Below are 20548 nucleotides of genomic sequence, written 5' to 3'. Positions count from 1 at the left end.
TGCGTACGTGAAAACGCCGAAAACCCGGTTAATATAGTACGACCTGAAAATGACGACTCGTTTGCGTACAACTATTAATTAGACAAGATAAGATGCACATGGTAGTTAACTTATCATAGTTGGTTCCTAAACGATAATGTGATTTTAGATAAATGGACGTTATTGCGATGACCGCTGTATGTTTACTATAGGTTTATTGTTTAGTCAGACGTGTGATGCTATCAGACTGGTTATTTTATTTCGTGTATTACCATGGACATTCAAATGATAAATGTTTTGAAACGCGCAGGAAAACGTTGTTTAACATTTGAAAACTATAAATTCCATATTGAACTCGTATTTTAAATCGGGTGATCTGTTGTTTAGATGTACCAATAAAAATGTACATCAAGAGTTACAGATGAATGAATCGATTACCAAAGGTAATTAATACTTCAAACGAACACAATCACGAAGCACGCAATCCAGGTAATTTCCTAGAAATTAGAAGCTCTTTAAAACGTAAAGCAAATGACTTACATATACTTCAAGTAAATTGATGCGTCGTGATTTACAAATATGGAGGATATTTCGTTAAATTGCTCATACGGATGTAAGTTGTTTCCAGGCGTTCTATATATGACGCCAGAAGAAAGCATTTTCTAATTTACCGGCGTCGGCTAAGTGCTATGAACAGTTAAATGAAATGCAAATAAATTCAATACAAGGGTGGGGTTTACAGGTAAAAAATTGTGTACTGTGCGCAAACCGTCGGATCCCAAACGGCTCCCGTCTATTGTTCGCTTATTCCCAAACGGCTCCCGTCCAAAAAGGTATAACGAACAGGTAAATTCCGAAACGGCTCCCGTCCAAAAAAAATGTTCAAATAGGTATAAATGTATAATTGTAAACTCCACAATAATTATTGGACATATGTACGCCTGTCTTCCAAAACAGCATACACAATACCGTTGATGTTATTACGCTCATCGTAATTCTGTTGTTGTATAGTATATACAGTTCATGTGTATCATATTTTTAAATTTAAAATATATAAAACGGAATATAAAGGAAAATATAGAATAGGTATATTAATAATGTCGAAAAAACCGAAACATTAAACTATAGCTAATTGGAAATATTGACAATATAATGTCGATAACAATTTTACTTATACAATTTTATCAGATTTGCGATATGGCACACAATCGTATCAATTTGTGCAGTTTGTTCAGATTTCAGTCTGTTCGCGATCTTCACCGTCGTTTAGTGCGTTCATTTATTTTTATTATTTTTCTAACATGTCTAGTGATATTCGTGAAAAAAAATTGGTAGAAAATTTTTGGTTTTCTTTCCATAAAAAACTCGCTGGTGACGTAGAGCGCTGGAAATGTACAACGCGTGGTTGTAAATCTTATTTTAAGCGAAATAGTATTGGCGAAATGTTTGATGAACATCTGGAACATAACCACTTACATTTAGATGACAATGTTATAAGGAGGAGGGAAATAAGTAGCAATTTAAAGCGTAAAGCTCAAGAAAATTTGCATGAAAAGCCCGCGAAACTTCTTCGAACTCAACTTGAACCGAACGATTTAAATGTGTTGACAACACAAGATGTCAACGCTATTCGCAAATCAGTATACTATGTTCGTTCAAAATCCTTACCAAAATTACCAAAATCAACAGAAGAAGCTCAAGATAGTTTAGACAAAATTAATATAACAACTTTGGCGGGTGAGAATTTTTTATTTTTTAACGATAAAGCGTCAAATATTGTTATTCTTACGTGTAACACCAATTTAAACATTCTTAAGGAAAACCGATGTATATGTGTTGATGGCACATTCAAGTATTGTCCGAAATTTTTTTATCAAATGTTCACCATTCATGTTTTAAATAACGGACATTATCTTCCCCTTATTTACTGTTTTTTACCAGATAAAACTTCAGTAACCTACGGAAAAGCCTTTTCAGCATTGTGTGATCACTTAAATCCACAAGTTGTTTTCGTAGATTTTGAGGAAGCTATTCACATTGCATTGCGAAAAACGTGTCCATCGGTTAACATAAAGGGGTGTAGATTTCATTTGGGTCAAAGTTGGTGGCGAATGATTCAGTCAGTGGGACTTGCTTCAGAATTCAGAGACAAAGATTCTGGAATCGGAAGAGCGTTGAAATATTTATTTGGCCTTCCTTACTTACCACAGTCAGACGTCTTAGATTGTTTTACAGATGATTTAATGGCTATCAAACCTATAGATGATAAAATAGACAAAGTTTTCGACTATATTTTTGAAAATTACATAACTTCAGATAGTCGTTTCCCTCCTAAAATGTGGGCTGAGTGTTCATCTGCTCTTTCTTTGACCACAAATGGATGTGAAGCGTTCCACAGTACATTCAACAAAGAATTCAATACTACACACCCAAATATTTTTAAGGTTATTGACATACTAATCAATATACAATCTGAAACTCAAATTAAAGCTCGAAGTTATTTTAATACACCAAGATCGAAAAAAAAGCAAGAGTTCGTCGAAAAAATCATTTGCGAGTTTTCATCAAATAAAATATCACGCATGGACTATATAAAAAAATTGTGCTTAACAAATTTACCCGATATATGATTTTTTTAATATTTTTATTTATACATTTTTTTACATTTTTTAAATATTTTTTTAACGTTAAAAATTTAAAATTTAATATTATACTATACACTTTTTTTTATATAATTTTAATAATTTACATGGTGTACACCAAGACATTTTTAACCACACCTCTTTTGAGACAGTCCTAAGTCTGTATAAAGTAGGAAGGAAATTGTCGTGTACAAAACCGGAGCCGTTTAGGAATTTACCTGTTCGTTAGACCTTTTTGGACGGGAGCCGTTTGGGAATTGACCTTTTTGTAAAACGGGAGCCGAATAGAGAAACGGGAGCCGAATGGGCTACGACCGCGCAAACGAGTATCACCGAAAAAGGTAAACCGCGCACAATCGTACTCCGCTGATTTTAAATGTATGATAACTGATATGTCTTAGAACACAGAATGTGCATTATAGTACTGTACACATTTTATAACAATCACAACTATAAATAAATTCCAAACGTATTCTGTGTGATTAACAATTGCGCACCGTCGTTTTGGAATTCCCAGTAATTAAATTTAAATTCAACGATGCAGAGTAGATAATAAACGATAAAGCCCATGCCTATATACGATACAACGTCTAATTTAAGGTTTATACTTTATATTTATTAATTTTTATTATGTTTAGCCGATTAGGTTTATTACAAATTCGTGGAAATCATAATATTATTGTTTATTGTTGTTGTATGTCAAGTCGGGGCCACTAGAATTTCACGTACCTATTTAATTATTTATAATTTGTATTCAAATAAAATATATCATGGAAATTATAATGAAAAATACTATTATAATATAATTGTAAATAAATAGAACGTCTTGAAAATCGATCAAGTTCATTAAAAATATAAACGACGTTCACGTTCTATTTGAAAAAAATGAGTGACGTTCACGTATCGTTCACTATATATGAACGTGAACGCGTGAACGTGCGTTCATGAACGACGTTCTTTCTAAACACTGTATATTAGTACCTATATACACATTATTAAATACATTAAAAAAAAAAATAAAAAAATACTCGCTTATTATAACTGCACAATGTTGAAGATTTGAAAATGTTAGTTTGCCTTTAAAACCTAAGAAGGAGTAGTATGCCAAAAAATTATCTGTAAATAATTTTTCTCACCGTCTCTGATAAACCGTCTCCCATCAACCGTGTTAATAGAACAATCTAGAAGATAAATTTAATTAATAAAATAAATATAACTTGTAGTATATTATGATGTAGATTTAAATCATTTAAAATACCACATAAGCTTTATATTGTTTGTCATTGCCACTCATTGGTAAGTTTATCTTCCATTTTTTCAAGATCATCATTGTTGTCAATACGGATTAAATCATCTTGATATTTATCAGATACATTATTATCTAATGTGGACAATGTAGTATTGCTATTCAATTTGTCATTAATTGTTTCCAATAATGAGTAAAAGGAATCAATACGTTTGTTTACCGATTCAATTTCATATTTCATGTTAGTAATAGATCTGAATATAAACTTTTTAAATCCTAAATAAAATTTTAAAATTATAGGTAATAGTAAAATAAAATTTTCAAAACTATATGTTTTTTTCATTTACCTTGGTCATTATCGTATTCAAAATTAGTTAATTGATGCATGTTTTTATTTTGCGGTGTAGATTGATGTAATAACTGGTATGATATTGGTGGTGTAGTTATATTTACACATAATTCATATGAGTGGTTTACATATGTTGGTGCTATTTGATTCTGTGATGAGGATGACGCTGCTGACGACAATGATGATGATGCAGTATTGTGAAGGATTTTCAATTTTTTGTGTTTTGATGAACCTGATATCTCAAAATTTGATCTTTGACTAGGTGGAGTTTTTTTATATGGTTTAGTTGAATTTTCTATGTTATCAATATTCTGAGAACTATTTTGAAAAGGATTATAATCCTTATCAACATCTAAATCATCATACTCAGAATCTGTAATATAAATTAATTATTGTATGTTTTGAATCAACTAAAAAATCAAAATATGGCACTGTATTACATGTAATTAAAATACAGTACTCTGGACTGAATTTGATTATATTAGATGAACATTTGTAATGTTATGACATTATCATAATACCAGAAGATATATAACTTAAAATAATATATTTAAAGAAATGCAGTCTGTAACGATGTGACAAGCCACGGAGATGATTTAAATGTATTTCATAACGAAATTATTTCAAAAAAACTTTTAAATTTTTGCAAACTATTACCATGTTGGTCAGCAGTCATGACGCCTATTTTTAAATATGGAGACATTAACGAATCCAGTTCAACTTCTGAAAGCATCTTTAATGATTTAAAAATAGAGTATTTCAACACAAAACATTGCCACTTAGAATAGATGAGTTTTTGCAAGATCATATCAGTTACATCACAGAATCTATGAATATAATAGGAGCTAAGCTGAAACAAAATGATCCAGACAAAAATTAAAGAAAAGATATAAACGATAAATTACACAACACCATCAAAATTGAAGAAAAATCATTTGAAAACGATTTTACTTCAATTTTTCTTATTAAAGTCAACATTAACGAGGTTGAGAATTGGAAAGGTCTAGGAAAACCGAAAAAAAAAATTAAGCGAGGAAATTATTTGGAAAAAGATTCAACTGTGTAATATTATAATGAGAAAAGCAACACAAAATCGCCAATAGTTGGTATTTTGAGAAATGGTAGTACAACAGATTTAAGGAGCATCAAAATTAATAATTTGGCATATACACTTACAAACAAGTGTGTTTTTGGTACTATATTTCAAATATTATGTTGTTCATTTGTCGACAGTGTAAAATACTTTGAATTTATTTTATCAAATACACTTTCAAAACTTTATGAGCTTGTTGCTCATTCTTTAAGAAATGGAGTTAACAAAAAGAGAGCAATAATTTTAACGGATATTTTTTGAAACAACGCACAGGAAAAACAACCACAACAATTAGCGGAAGGTCTAATACCTAATGATTGTGCTTGTACAGCTAACTTTATGTATCAAAGTTTATTTATTGATTTCCCATCGTTTAAAGAACATTGTTCGGACTTGGTCACTGTATGCTAGGGCGGCTTGTGCCATTGTCCGTCGTTGGTGGCACTGGCGGAGGACGCTTCCTCCACCCCCCTGTCAGTCTAGCTCGAGACAACAGATATTACGCCGTTACGCGGACCAGTTCGCCATATTGTCGTTGCTCGTGTTCAGCATATGCACAGTTCGCGTATATTGTTCCTTTTTTTGCGCATTAAATCCAGCATCGCTAAGCCAGTTCGGCATCAACCTTGTCTTTGGTTTTTTTTAATATTGCATTAGTTAAAATTGTTAATATATATCATCAGCTAGTTCCACTGGTCCTGGTTTGTGCAGTCGCCACCATTGGCCATTAAGTGAATATCTCATACGCAGTTCAGCGGTCCACGTGTTCCGATACATCACCCCTTTGTTCTTCGTTATTATATTTTATTATATGTAGTGTTCCCTAACGAGCAGTTTGCCGTTATATTAATCTGTTGTTTTCACTCTCCTTCTAATATTTTATAATTATTATTTTGATATAAATATTGTTTGTTAATATCTACTGTTGTCAGCAATCTTTACTCAAATAAAATAACCAAAAATTATTCGAATAACCATAGTTTAAAATTATTCGAATACATTTTTAAAAATGTTTTTATTCCTTATTAACCCATATACACCCAGTGGCCTACATGTAGGACACCGGAAATAATTATTGCTAACGGTTTTATTTTTAGAATTTTACCCATTTTATCGATTTAGGCTGTTAGATAATATAATAATCGACCCGATGATATTATTTTGCGTTGTATAGTCGAACGTTATTACGTGTTATAGTCCGTTTCACAACACTAGATATTCGATTGCAGCGCGACCCGTGGAAAATTTTCTTCAGGGTTTCCAAAAGTGTTCGAATAAAAGGGCGCCAAATTTAAAAAAAAATAATAACACCTGTTATGTATACTTAACATTTTAGTTACCAATGTATTTAAACACAGCAGCTGCTATTATATCCAAGCATTTTGCTTATAGTCAACTCACGTGCTCGTATATACGTAATACTGAGTTATACAAAACGGGAGAGGACAGCTGCAGCTGTCGGCTACAACCTTGATCCGTTGCGCATTGTTATATTACAATACCTTATTTTTTTTTCACATTCTTCAATTCTAGTTTTCGAACTAACTTTGTGACGTACGCACGAAATTCCCGCTCTGACTATCTGTGATTTGAATTTATTATTTAATCATTTTCACTGCAATTTTCAGTTTTTTTTAAAAAAATTATTTTGCCATTAACTGTGAATAATTTATCATGTCTATTCGTCCTGACATTCACTCTCAAACTAAAAAAACAATTTTTAGTGTTTATAAATATTTTAAAAAATTGTCAAATGACAAATCGAATCTTGAAGTGGCCAATTTTTTTAAACAAGCTCAGCAAATTACTGCGGAGGCATGTGAAGTGAGCATTGCGACTGTGAGGCGTATAACTAGCGAGGCATCTAAGTCTTCGTGTTCTGAATCCGAGTCAGAACCGAAATTTACGTCTCCCCGGAAAACATTCAAACGTGTGAAGTATGCGACTGATATTGACGATTTTGACGTGGACATTGTACGGAGGACTGTGCATGAGTTTTATGACAACCGTGAGTACCCAACTACACAAAAAATTGTAGCTTCATATAAAGAAAAAACGGGTTATAGTGGGTCTAGAACTTCAATGTGGCGAATTTTAAGATCATTAAATTTTAAATATAAAAAATGTAATGACGGCAGACGATTTCTCATGGAAAGGAATGATATTGTTGCTATGCGCGTTAAATTTTTACGCAAAATGTGTAACCTTCGTCAAAGTAATGACACTCGACCTGTAGTTTACTTGGACGAGACTTGGGTCAACCAAAATCATTCACGTGGTCAAATTTGGCAAAATGCCCAAAATACGGAAGGATTAAAGGTACCGACTGGGAAAGGAGGTCGATTGCTTATTTGTCATGCTGGTTCAAGTAAATTTGGTTTTGTAAATGGTTCTAAATTAGTATTACGCTGTAAATCAAGTGCTACACACCCAGATAACCACACCCAAATGAATGCCACTATATTTAAGAAATGGTTTATTGATATGTTGAATAATTTGGAAGAACCTTGCGTTATAGTAATGGATAATGCAAGTTACCATTCTGTATATTCTGTCAATTATCCAAAATCAAATGCTATTAAATCAAGTGTTCAACAATGGCTCAGAGAAAACGGAGTAGATTTTTCTCCATTGGAAACACTGAGTGAATTACGTGAACGTGTTAAGTCATTAATACCTAAAGAAAAAAAATACGAACTTGATGAAATCGCACTTCAAATGGGCCATGAAGTTGTACGTTTGCCGCCATATCACTGCCAATACAATCCTATTGAGCTAATATGGGCACAGGTGAAAGGAGAAGTCGCTAAAAACAATACCACCTTTAAATTTGACGATGTCGAAAAATTGCTAAATGATGCATTGGACTCAGTAACTGTTGACAATTGGAAAAAATGTACCGATCACTGCCATAACCTACAAGAAGAAGATTTCATAAAAGAAGGTTTAAGAGACGAAATTTTGACACCAATAATACTGACAATCAATCCCGATGACAGTAGTGATAGCGACAGCGACAGTGAAGAATCTTAATTTTTTTTAATTAAAAATGACTGAAAATATTTTGATTTATTGTATAAAATAAATTTTTTTGTTTACATTTATAATATTTTATCTACTTAATAAATTGTATTTTAATAAACTGTAAAAAAAAAATGTGTTCGTTATTTAAGAAATAAATATAAAATATGATACTATTTTTTAAATTGGCGCACATTTGGGAAACAATGGTATGTCAAACTTAGTCGACGGGGCGCGCTGCAATCGAATATCTAGTGTTGTGAAACGGACTATAGTAACATTTTGTACACCGCCTTGTTCAAATAGAAAAATGGCTTCATCGTTAAAGTAAGTCAACTATATTTTAGATTTTTTTTTATACATAAAACACATACAATCATATATATTACTATTTACATTTTATATTTTTATAAATTAAATTAATTTATTCCACATACTTTTTCATTTATTTGCGTTTAAATATTAGTGTTCTACATGTAGGTCACTGGGATATTCTGTAGCCTAATATGTATATTTTTTTTAGATCTCTTTGTGTGAATGATATTATAAATTTGCTGGAAGCAGATGAGCTGAGTGAAGATACTATTTTCTTAGAACCTCCGGATGAAAATATTACTGACGAAGACTTCGATAACGATGAACATACAGGTGATATAAACCATTTACCTGCTAGTGTATTGAAAGCTAATGTTATTTTACCGAAAGAAATTCTCAACACCGACAATTACGAATCAAAAAAAAAAAAAAGTTGTGACTACAAAAAAAAATCGGATTGTAGTGGGCAAGAAAAAAAGTCAAAAAGATTCATCTCAAATTTGTCGTGAAGGAGATTTAGAGACTCCTAAAATAACATAGCTTTGGGGTCCAGATGAAAACAGTAAAATAAAATATGGCTCACTTGCGCCGTTTGAACTTTTTGAATTATTTTTCGATGATCAAGTTTTTGATTCTATTGTACAATATACAAACATTTATGCTTCTTCTAAAAATATTTCCTTGGACTTGACAAAAAATGAATTGAAATGTTTTATTGCAATTCTCTTATAATCTGGGTATAATGAAATGTCTCGGCGACGAATGTACTGGGAACAGGCCCCTGATACAAATAATGGTTTAGTGTCCAATGTTATGAGGCAAAATAGATTTGACGATATATTTCATAGTCTTCACTTTTCAAACAACAACAACTTGGATAATTCTGATAAATATGCAAAAATAAGACCGTTGATTACTATGATAAATACTAGATTCCTAATGCACGCTCCTCACGAAGAATTTTATAGCATAGATGAATCCATGGTGCCATATTATGGTAAACATGGATGCAAACAATTTATCCGAGGAAAACCAATTCATTTTGGATTTAAAGTGTGGGTTGGGACATTGCGTCTAGGATATGCATTATGGATCTCTCCTTACCAAGGAAAAAATACCGGGTTCAACCAAACAGATGTCGGATTAGGAGGATCTGTTATTTTAGCTTATGCTAACCAAATTATAAACCATCGACCTGCTCCATATCATTTGGTGTTTGACAATTTTTTTACGGGTATCACTCTATTGGAAAAGCTCAAATCTATCAACATTCGCGCGACAGGTACAATTCGGTCAAACAGAGTTATGAAATGTCCAATTGATTTTGGAAAAATGAAAAAACAACCAAGAGGGTCTAGCTGTAGTTTTGTTTCAAATAATGCAATTTTTATTTGCTGTTGGCGTGATAATAACATTGTTTGCTTAGCTTCAAATACTATTGGGACAGATCCTATTTCTATGGCAAACCGTTGGTCTACTTCCGAAAAAAAAAAGATTACGGATTTCACAACCAAATATCGTTTCTGTTTATAACAAAAATATGGGTAGTGTAGATCGAATGGACCAAAATATATCACAATATCGTAGGTATTAGGATCAGAGGTAAAAATTGGTACTCTTCTATTGTTATATATATTATAAACTTAGCCGTTCAAAATGCATGGCAGCTTCATAGGATGTATAATAAAAATAAAATGGATCAATTGGCATTTCGAAGAAGCATAGTTATTTCATATCTGACACGTTACAAGACAGAACCCACTCCAGGAAGAAGTGGAGGCAAACCATCCAGTGTTATTATGGAAATAAGATATGATAAATTTGAACATTATTTGATTCCCCAAGACTCTCAAACACGGTGTGGTCAATGTCATCAAAAAACAACGACAAGATGTATGAAGTGCAATATTGGTGTCCACGCAAAATGTAACGTTTTATATCACACAAAATAATGTTCGTATGTACCTAAGTAAATTCATAAAATATACATTGTAAGCCTCTCATTATCATAATTTAAATATAACGTGTAATAATTAATTATCAATTAAAAGTATTAAATTTCAATTATTTTTATTGGTATATTTGTATATGAAAACATAATAATATTTATAATTGTTCATATGCCCAGTGTCCTATATATAGGACACTCAATAACTCTTGTATGGTATATAATTTTTTTTTTTATAATTTTTTCAATCACATTTGGCTCCAATAATATAAGTTTATAGTGGAAAAAATCAATTTTATTCACAAAAATTAACCTTGGGCGTAAATGGATTAATTGATAATAGCACGACTTTGGTAACAATGTATTGTAACAAATTAGACATAAACATGATCATTAATTATCCAAGTAATATTTTTATTTAATTCAAGTAATTGAATTCATAATAATATTATACAGTATTATAGTAATAAACACGTAAAACTAAACTACTATCAATTGTAAATGATTGTTCATCATAATGGATATCAAATTATGCATATTTATATATTAAAAAAAAAAGAACCAAAAACTGCTGTATAGACGCCGTGCATGATGAATTAAGCGCTCCTAGCGGACTATGAGCGAACTTTTATCGCGTCACGTCTAAATACTATAAATAAACATACACCATAGTATGTACTATGTAGTAAAATGCACAAGCATTCTGTGAAATATATTTACAATTAATTGTTTTATTTTATTTAAATTGTGAACTACAATATTTAAAATGGCTCAGTCAAAATCAAAAAACATGTGTTGTGTAGTGAACTGTTCCAATACATACCAAACTTCAAAAAACCTGAAATTCTTCTCAATTCCCAATAGACAGTATGAATAGGAATTGAAACAAAAATGGATTAGAGCTGTAAACCGTTTGGAGTAAGCTAACAATTGTATAGATAGTAAGATAATAACTCATGAAAAAAACACAATTGTCATAACTCACACATTCATGCTTAAGTAGGTACAAAAATATAACCTATTTAATCATACAAATATATTTTTTAAATTTATTAAAGAACTAGGTACCTATATATAATAATTCAATGATTTATACTATGTTTGTATAAAATCTAAAAATGTTTAATGATGAAAAATGAGAATTGTATGTTGTTGATGTGGATATCTATTCATTATAATTATTTTTAATTTGACAGTAAAAATGGAAAATTATGGATGCCAACTGCTCGAAGTTTAGTATGTTCAGATCATTTTGTAGGAAACATACGTTCTAAAGATCCACGAAGTCCATCCTATATTCCATCTATTTTCCCAAAAATTTACAATAAACCAAAATCTAATACTGATCAACAAACTAAAAGATACAACCATTCTTTAAATCGTTCTCAATTAAAAAATAGTAAAGTAATAAATGATTCTACGACAAACACACTTGATGTTGATATTACTGAAATTAATTTTGATCAACATTCCAATTTACACACTAAATGTGATGTAAGTACACAAGTTAATTTAAATACTTTTAGTAATGATAACTTTATTTTTGAATGTGTACAAAATAAAAACAATGTAAACACACAAGTTTCAGTTCCTACAAGTTTTAATAATAATTTTTCTAAACCATGTTTACTTAATAAAATGTATGGGCCAGATTCAAATGAAATCTCATGCTTATCACATGAATCATTTAAAGGGTTTTGTACGGGCCGGGAGCTTCTTACGATAAGTGTGCGTGCCCGGTCACCACCAATATTAATATGCTGATATACGTCACACACCGACCGACCTGTGTATTGTATATTATGTGTATAGCACTCAACAGTAAGTGGACAGGTTCGCCGAGCAAATCCTGTGAGTGCTAGTGTGTAGTGGTGAGTGTTGTGTGTGTATATATGTTTTGTGTGTTGAAGCAACAATAAGGAAGGCAGGTAACTCTGTTGCGGTAAATGAAAAATTTATATAAAAATATAGTAATAATATATTAAATAAGTTCGGCCTTTTGGCCTAGTAAAATATAATAAAAGGGTAGCTATTAGAGCACAACAACAAAATGTAATATAATAATATAACTATGGCCTTTTGGCTAACAATATATAATAATATCAAATATAAAACAATATAATGCTATTAGAGCTATAATATAAATATAATAATAATGATATTTGGCCCTTTTGGCTCAAAACAATAAAATATATAGATGTAATGTGCCGGTTCGGCACAACCAATAATAAAATAACGATATGTATTATAACAATAAATAATTTTAAATTTCGACTATTCGAGTCGTATATAATATACAGAACCAATAATATAAAATTAGAAAAAACTTACAGTTTGTGGAGCGCAGACTGGCCAGCTGGTCCTATTTAATATAATATAATTACATAACACGTACACAACAATACAAATATAATAATAATAATAATAATAATAAACACGCGATTAGCGCTAAATAAAATCACAAAATGTGGCAATTCGTGCCTATAAAATACGGTATTACAAAAAGGTAACGATTAGCGTCTACAAAATGTATAATATAATTATTTAAAAAAGTGGCGATTAGCGCCAGATACATAGGTATCACAAAAATTAGACGATTGAGCGCAAATAATTTATAAAAAGTACATAAAATTGTTACGATTAGCGCACGAACCAATATTTTGCTACGGCTCTCAACGATTACCAAAATATACTAACTAAATTTTAGGGCGGCCGTATATTTTTCGCACGATCGAGACGGCGGCGACGATAACGCGACGACCGTAATCTGCATATACATAACAATCACAAACACATAATATAATTAAAACAAAATAAATATAAAAATAACACCAGCGTATATAGGTGTTTGTGTGTGTGTGAATCGGTCAGTCAAACCCAATACTCGGTGGCGGCAATATACATAACAATAACTATGTTGCGGCGGCAACAGGTTTGAATCAATAAAAATTAAAAACGCCTTATAAGCTTACTGGGACTTTATTTCGTGTATTTAATCTTTTACTTTCTTTTTTAAAACCTACTTCAAATATAAATTCTGTTAAAAAAGAAAATAGATTACTTATTTTCTTAATAAAAATAAAACTGGGTATTAGCTATTCAGCAATCAGTGTGTTATTTGAAATTGATCCTTCTACAGTTTCAAGAATATTTACTGAATGTCTTCATTTTTTAAGTTCAAAAACTAAAGACTTTATTTTTTAGACTGATAAATATTCAGTCAAACAATGTTTACCTGAAGCTTTTAAATTAAATTATCCAGATTTTAGATGTAGTATCGATTGTACTGAAGTTAAGGTTGAGCAACCAAATACTGTAGAACAACGTGTTTATTTATATTCAAGATATAAAAGTAATTATACAATAAAATTTCTTGTGGCGATCAACCCAAATGGAATAATTTGCTTCGTTTCAAAATGTTATGGTGGTAGGTCAAGTGACTCATATATTACAAACGATTCAGGATTTTTAAAAAAATTAGAACCCGGTGATTAGGTACTTGCTGACAAAGAGTTTCCTGGTATACAAACTGAAATTGAAAATAGTAACAGTATTTAAATTATGCCCCCAATATTGCACAATGGCCGTTTTTCTGAGACAGAAATACTAGAAACATATAGTATAGCTAGTGTTCGTATACATATTGAAAGAGTCTTTGCACGATTAAAAATGTATGGTATCCTTAATAAATTAAAAATTAACCTTCTTCCTCATGTTGATAATATTGTACATATATGTTGTGTCTTAACCAACCTGCAATTACCTATAATTAAGTCTTAAAGTGTATTTTTTTTGTTTCACAGTAGAACTTAAAAAGTTAAGACAATAAGTTATGATTTGTGTACCTAGTTAATACTTATAAACTTTATTAACACTGTATAATGTATATTAATATTTATTATGCCTAAAACAGTAATTTTATATATTTATATAAACTAACATTGATTGATAAAATATAATTTGTTTCGCAAATATACATTACATGTTTAAATATCAAAATTATCAATTATTATTACACATTACTTTGCCTGGAAACTAATTCTGGCAAGTAAAAATTTTAAAAAATGTTTCTATTTTTTTAATAGTATTTGTCATAAATAATTCATCTCTTTGTATAGTTAACCCTATACTGCATGACATTTTTATTTTCAACAATAAAATTATATGTGATTGCTAGATGTACATATATGTTCTAAAAAATGTTAAAAAAATTTTTTGAATTTTATTTTACCCAAAAAAGCTAAAAGTTCAATTGTTCTAAAAATGGAACATCATGCAAGTAAACAAAATACATACATTTTTGAATATTTCTTATATTTTATATATTAGTTATTATAATACATACTTTTATAATATAGGTACCTAATATTTAGATTTTTAAATGTTGAATAATTCAATTTTTTTATTTTATATGAAATTACACAATTTGTTAATAAACACACAAATTAAGTATGAAAAGTATAAAAACAATTGTTTTTTTTGTTCAAACATAAAAATACTCGACACTTAGTACATTGCATCGAACTTTTCAAACCACAAAGTTTGCATCTTTCCCTTAAATTTGTAACAATGGCAAAGTGGCCGATTTGATCTTTCCGAACATCCGTTGGTGGCATATATGGTTGAATACCTATGATCACAAAATATTAATTATTATCAAAAATTAACTTACAAGTGTTCAGTACATACCTCTTTTTTTTTTTGGTTCACTTGGCGATTCACTAATATTTCGTTTTCTTCCTCTTGTAGTTGGCGTACATATATTGCTCCCTTGCATGCAAAGTGATACAGCGATCTCACGTCGAAAATCTGCTAACGACATGGTATTTTCTTTTTTTCTTTTTCGATATAATAACCAAGCATTGACTATTGTGACGTCCATAAAGTGAAAGAACAACTTAAAGTACCATTTTTTACTTCGCATAGCGATCAGATACCGAGCTATAATGGAGTCTAAAAGGTCAACTCCACCCATATGCTGATTATAAATTTTAACTACGTTTGGACATGGAACAGAAATATGTTCATTTTTTTTTTTATCAAAACGTGTTACTTCACTTGCTGGTTCTGCACCAGAAAAATTTGAGAGTAAAGTGACGACTTTATTATCTTTCCATTCCGTTGCTGTTACCGGTACTCCGTCAATCTGTGTAAGACATTCTGAAAAAAAACCTCTACTTTTTTTTTTTAACTGTTTTTCGTCTGATAATTTTATACCAGGCACTCTATTTCTTCTTAATGTTCCAAGTGAACAAATACCTTGTTTTGCTAGGTAAACAACTAGTGCCAATGTGGTATAATAATTATCAAAATATATTTTGAAGTTTTGAAATTTAGGAACGATTCTGGATAATCGTAGTACAACATTTGCGCATGCTCCTAAATTAGGCTCTGTACTTAAGCGTTTTTCTGAATTATTTTCCAATCCTGTATATACTTCAAAATTATACATAAATTAAGTGTTTGGTAAAAAACTGGTAAAATTAAATCTTGGTCATCATTTTTCCAATTTAATTCGTCATCAGAATTACCTATGTCACAATTTTCGTCTTCACTTTCGATAGGAATATTTAAAGCATTGATAATTGCGTCAACGTCGTCGGCAATGTTGTCCATTTCGAAGAAAAATATAAACTGATTAAATAATGTAGATAATGTTTTGATCGACAGAAATCATTTTATCGGAAATCCCAAATATCTATTTTTGAAATACTAAATCGTCATTTTTACAATAAATTTCAATCGCGTAATTATCCGCATGATGTTCCATAAATGGAACATTTATATAAATGGCGGTACAACTACATTATCGATATAAGAATACAAAACGATTGTTCCATTATGTAAACCACATGATCAGTAACAAATCGATATTTTTACATATCGATAGTAATGATGGTGAATTTTATACGATTTTTAAAAGATTATAGTTTTATGTTTATTTGTACTATATGAAAATGCGATGCTCTAAGTACTATTTCTTATGGATTCAATGCAAAATTGTTAAATATGCTACATTAAAATAATCGTCTTTAAGTGTAGAATTAAATAAAATTAATTTCATAACCATATTATACAATTTTTGATTAATAACATCGTGTATTCTAAGTGTTCCAAAAATGGAACAGTATACAGTATAGGGTTAATGCCATTGGTTCAATATTATTATAAATAAAAAATTCACATGTTAATAAACCAGTACAGTACATTAAAATTTGACATTGTGTAAAATACATTGATGATTTTTTTAACTTGAGTATTCCATTATCAACTAATAAATATTTTAAATTTGGAATTCCATTTTCTATTAGGGGAGACTGGGGCAGATTTGAATGCGTGGTAGATTTGAATTGATTAAATAACTCTAGCTGTAATGATAAAATAAATTCAAGTAAAATACAGCATTTAGAATTAAATATTTCAAATGAAGAATGCTTACCATCTACTTCAGCACAAATAACTATTCCTAGAACTCCAATTACATCACAAAGTACATTGGAAAATAATACTCAACTTATTTCTCCTGAAGATGTTCGTCCATATCCAAAAGCTGGACCTCGTTTAGAACAAAAGAGAGGCCGCAAAAAAGGCAAAGCACGCATTTTAACAGAAACACCAGAAAAAAATTTAATAGAAAAAGAAACTGAAGAACGCCAGAAAAAAAAGCAACCAAACAAAACAGTAAAAAAAAAAGATTTCATCAAATCCTCCTAAAAAAGCTACCACAAAATGAGCTTTATTTGACCTGTGCTCTAGTAGTGATGAAGAAATGTCTGGAGATTTTTTTCTTGTAAAATATAGTGGACCTAAGTCAGTTAAGTATTTTGTTGGATGTGTTGATGATGTTGACCAAAATCATTATGAAATTTTTTTTTTGAAAAGAACTCTGGGTGATACATTTATATATCCTGATATACAAGATACAGACAATGTAGCAAAAGCAGATATTGAGATGGTGTTACCTAAACCAACAGCAACTGATAACACTGAAAGAAGTTGTTCGGTTTTAACTTTTCCTAAAATATCATTTGAAAAATATAATATTATGGGTTAATTACATTTAAAAGACTGATTATGAAAACATTTTAAAGACTTATTTAGATTAATTCAATTTGTTATTTTTACTATTTTAAGTAGGTAGATAGGTACTTAAGTAATTATCTTACTAACTACTTTTAACTTTTTAAGAGAAATTGTTATGTTTTATATTTTGTTATTTATATAATAGGCTATAGGTAAGTAAGTAACTACCTATTTTTAATTTTTCAACAGAAACTTAACTTATGTTTTAAATGTTATTGATGAAAGAATATATTTTTATTTTTGTTTAACTATTAGGTAGGATGTGATATGACCAAAGTTTGTTATCATAATTTTAAGAGAACTGTACTGAGAAAATGTTTTAAAATAAAACCTTTACCTTTACTTTTTGGTACTTTATGTGTGTTAATTTTTTAATACAAAGACATATTCAAATGTGCCCCGCATGGATTCATATGTACCCCTAGTATGGGGCACATATGAATAAAAAGTTACTTGTGTTTAACATTTTATAATAAACTATTATTTTATGATATAGATTAAAAATTATTACAGTATGATGTTAAAATATCATGAGAATCTAACAGGACTATAATACTTCAAATTCAATGAAAAAAAAAAAATTAAAAATCAAAATGTAATTTTCATTCAAATCTGCCCCAGTCTCCCCTATACATTTATTTCGGCAAGAAATTGGGCATTTAATCTCAAGAACTGCATCAATTTTACCATTTTTTAAAACTAATCCATCTGTACTAGCGCATAAAAAAGGAATAAATTAACTAATAACTAATCCACTCTTAAGAACTTCTTTGTCAAACATTTGCTTATAAGCATCAATTGCAACTCTCAGTATTTTTCCCATAAGTAACATTTATAGAACCTTTTTTTCCTAAACTTGTTTCTTTAAGAAATGTATTAACTATAAAAAAAAATAGTAAATGCAATTGCCCAGCAGTAGTTAAATTCCTACTAACTCTAATTTTATGAGCCTTAGTGCTAGCAGATATACGGTTTTTTCTATTTTCAAACCAAAGATTATTGTCAGACTGATTTAATGTTTCAATAAAAATATTAAAACATGCATTTTGATCAACTTTTATATACCTATTATAAAAAATATGTTCATTAACTTTTAAGGGAAATATAGAAGTTAGAGACAAATTAATGTCATTATATTTTTGATAGAATAAAATTAAAGAGAAATGTTTTTTATAGGAGCTAATTAAAAACTGATTCTCAAGACTGTCAAGAATATCATTTACACATAGTTTACATTCTCTTTCAACTTCACTAAGTGATGTAACTTTCAACATATTGCTAAAACTACATGGAATATCAAAAATATTATAACTATTAATAAGAGTTGAATGACAGACAGGAGTAGTTACTGTAGTGTTTGCTTTTGGTTTTTTTCTTGGAAACAAATCTTCTATTCTTTTACCTTTCTTATATTTGTTTTGAGCAGAATTTGTAGGTATACCCTGATGCGTACCTGGAGGTGGAGAGGGACGGCGGGATGTTGACAAGGTAGCAAAAAATAAGTTGAACACGAGATGTTGGTTTTTTAAAAAGAAAGAGACGGTAGTCGTCAATTTATTGTGTTAATATATAAACAACTAAGTAAAAGCTTAACACAAAATATCGAGGTGAGTGTCACTGTGGTCAAGGGGAAAAATCAAAAAGGGTTCACAGTACGGGCGATTATCACAACCAAACGGATGATATGTCGCGTACGGCGTATGGTGAAAAACTGGCCTCCGGTCGTCGGACCGGTTCGCGGTATCGGCGGTCGAAACGTTCCGACGCCGTTGATCGTGCGTCGGCGTCGTCCGTCGTCGCTGGTGGTTGGATAAAGAAGTCGTTCCGCGGTTTTCCGCGTAAAGGCCGTTTGTATTCCGGCTGACTACAGCGGACGCGACGGATTTTACTGTTGGGGGGATGCTGGGAGGCTGTAAAAGTCCCTATTGTCACATACCGACTCCTCCATGTCCATATCATCAAGGGCTCCTCCGCCCGGGCCCAACAGTTCCGCCTCCTCCTCCGGTGATATATCCATATCCACCGGTGTCGAGGGGGGTGCTGTTGATTGCTCCAAGGTTTCGGCTGTCCTGGTAGGTCTTGTTACCTCCGGCGCCGTAGCCTCGGTCACGGGCGGATTTGCCGCCTGGGTCTGTGGACCGGGTGTTGGAGCTGTACCGGTTGGTACCGGTACTTCCAACCGATATTGTTGGGAGCGTTGTTGGGGGGGTGGTTAGTAGGGTCGAGTCTGCTCTCCTCTTCTGCCGGTGTTCTTTCAGCCGCTGTAGGTTCCGGCGTTGCCTCGCATTCCGCTGTCCCGTCATCGGTGATTGGAGTGTTGCCGGTGCCGCCGCTGGTCTCGTCGCTGCTGGTGCCGTCGCCACTGCTGCTGTCACCGCTGGTCTCGTTGTCAGGGACGAAGTTGACCTAGGGCGAGGGACCGGGACGGCCATTAGCGGGAGGGGGGGTGGTCGCAGGAATTGCGCGGACGGCGGAGGGGGGGCGGTCTCACAGTGTGCGACGCTTGTACGGGCCGTTTAGGGCTCCGGGACCTATCGGTTTCCGCGGGTATGGGCCTCGCGCTCGTCGCCCTTTGGAAGACCGTCGTGCGGTCATCCCACCCGCGGGTGTAGGCAGCCCACAGTACCGGGTCCCGGCGTAGCTGCGCCGTCGACATCTGGCGCACTCGCGCCGCCGTTGTCGCGCGAGGGGGGGATGTTTCCGCGCTGGCCGCGCGGATTAACTGCTGGCTTTGTTCCAGCAGTTCCGCCGCTTGTTGTAGGGGGGTGCTAGCCGAAGTGCGCTGTTCCATCTTGCTGCTTGATGTTGTTGATTTCGACTGTGTGTAAGCGGTAATAAGTTACAAACAATTTATTTCGCTATTCTAATTTGT

At 31.9% G+C, this 20548-nt stretch overlaps 3 protein-coding genes and 1 pseudogene across 3 annotated transcripts; 3 read left to right on the top strand and 1 right to left on the bottom strand.

Annotated features, from left to right (window-relative positions):
- Positions 1–7505: 7505 nt before the first annotated feature.
- Positions 7506–8342, top strand: LOC112598266. The gene has a single exon (XM_025344670.1). The coding sequence runs from the start codon at positions 7506–7508 to the stop codon at positions 8340–8342; it is 837 nt and encodes a 278-aa protein (XP_025200455.1).
- Positions 8343–9392: 1050 nt separating this feature from the next.
- Positions 9393–10178, top strand: LOC112598265 (piggyBac transposable element-derived protein 3-like). The gene has a single exon (XM_025344669.1). It carries the CDS (start codon positions 9393–9395, stop codon positions 10176–10178), a length of 786 nt encoding a protein of 261 aa, XP_025200454.1.
- A 1181-nt stretch (positions 10179–11359) lies between these two features.
- Positions 11360–14373, top strand: LOC112598264 (annotated as a pseudogene).
- A 468-nt stretch (positions 14374–14841) lies between these two features.
- On the bottom strand, positions 14842–16209 carry LOC112598263 (piggyBac transposable element-derived protein 3-like). Its single transcript, XM_025344668.1, has 4 exons — positions 16125–16209; positions 15283–16029; positions 15093–15223; positions 14842–14850 (listed from the first exon to the last, which is right to left on the bottom strand). Exons 1-4 carry the CDS (start codon positions 16207–16209, stop codon positions 14842–14844), a joined length of 972 nt encoding a protein of 323 aa, XP_025200453.1.
- Between the last annotated feature and the right edge of the window lie 4339 nt (positions 16210–20548).

Source organism: Melanaphis sacchari, unplaced genomic scaffold (genome assembly GCF_002803265.2).
Source record: "Melanaphis sacchari strain LSU unplaced genomic scaffold, SCAv2.0 Contig464_pilon_pilon, whole genome shotgun sequence".
NCBI classification, from domain to species: domain Eukaryota; kingdom Metazoa; phylum Arthropoda; class Insecta; order Hemiptera; family Aphididae; genus Melanaphis; species Melanaphis sacchari.
Note: the sequence above shows the minus strand (reverse complement) of the source record. Positions and strands in the feature narration are given on the sequence as shown.

Coding starts and splice junctions, on each gene's coding strand:
- LOC112598266 (XM_025344670.1), top strand. CDS start 7,506: ATGTGTAACCTTCGTCAAAGTAATGACACTCGACCTGTAGTTTACTTG.
- LOC112598265 (XM_025344669.1), top strand. CDS start 9,393: ATGTCTCGGCGACGAATGTACTGGGAACAGGCCCCTGATACAAATAAT.
- LOC112598263 (XM_025344668.1), bottom strand. CDS start 16,209: ATGGACAACATTGCCGACGACGTTGACGCAATTATCAATGCTTTAAAT. Junction 16,030..16,124: donor AGACGAAAATTGTGACATAG/GTAATTCTGATG, acceptor ATAATTTTGAAG/TATATACAGGATTGGAAAAT. Junction 15,224..15,282: donor TGAACCAAAAAAAAAAAGAG/GTATGTACTGAA, acceptor TTGTGATCATAG/GTATTCAACCATATATGCCA.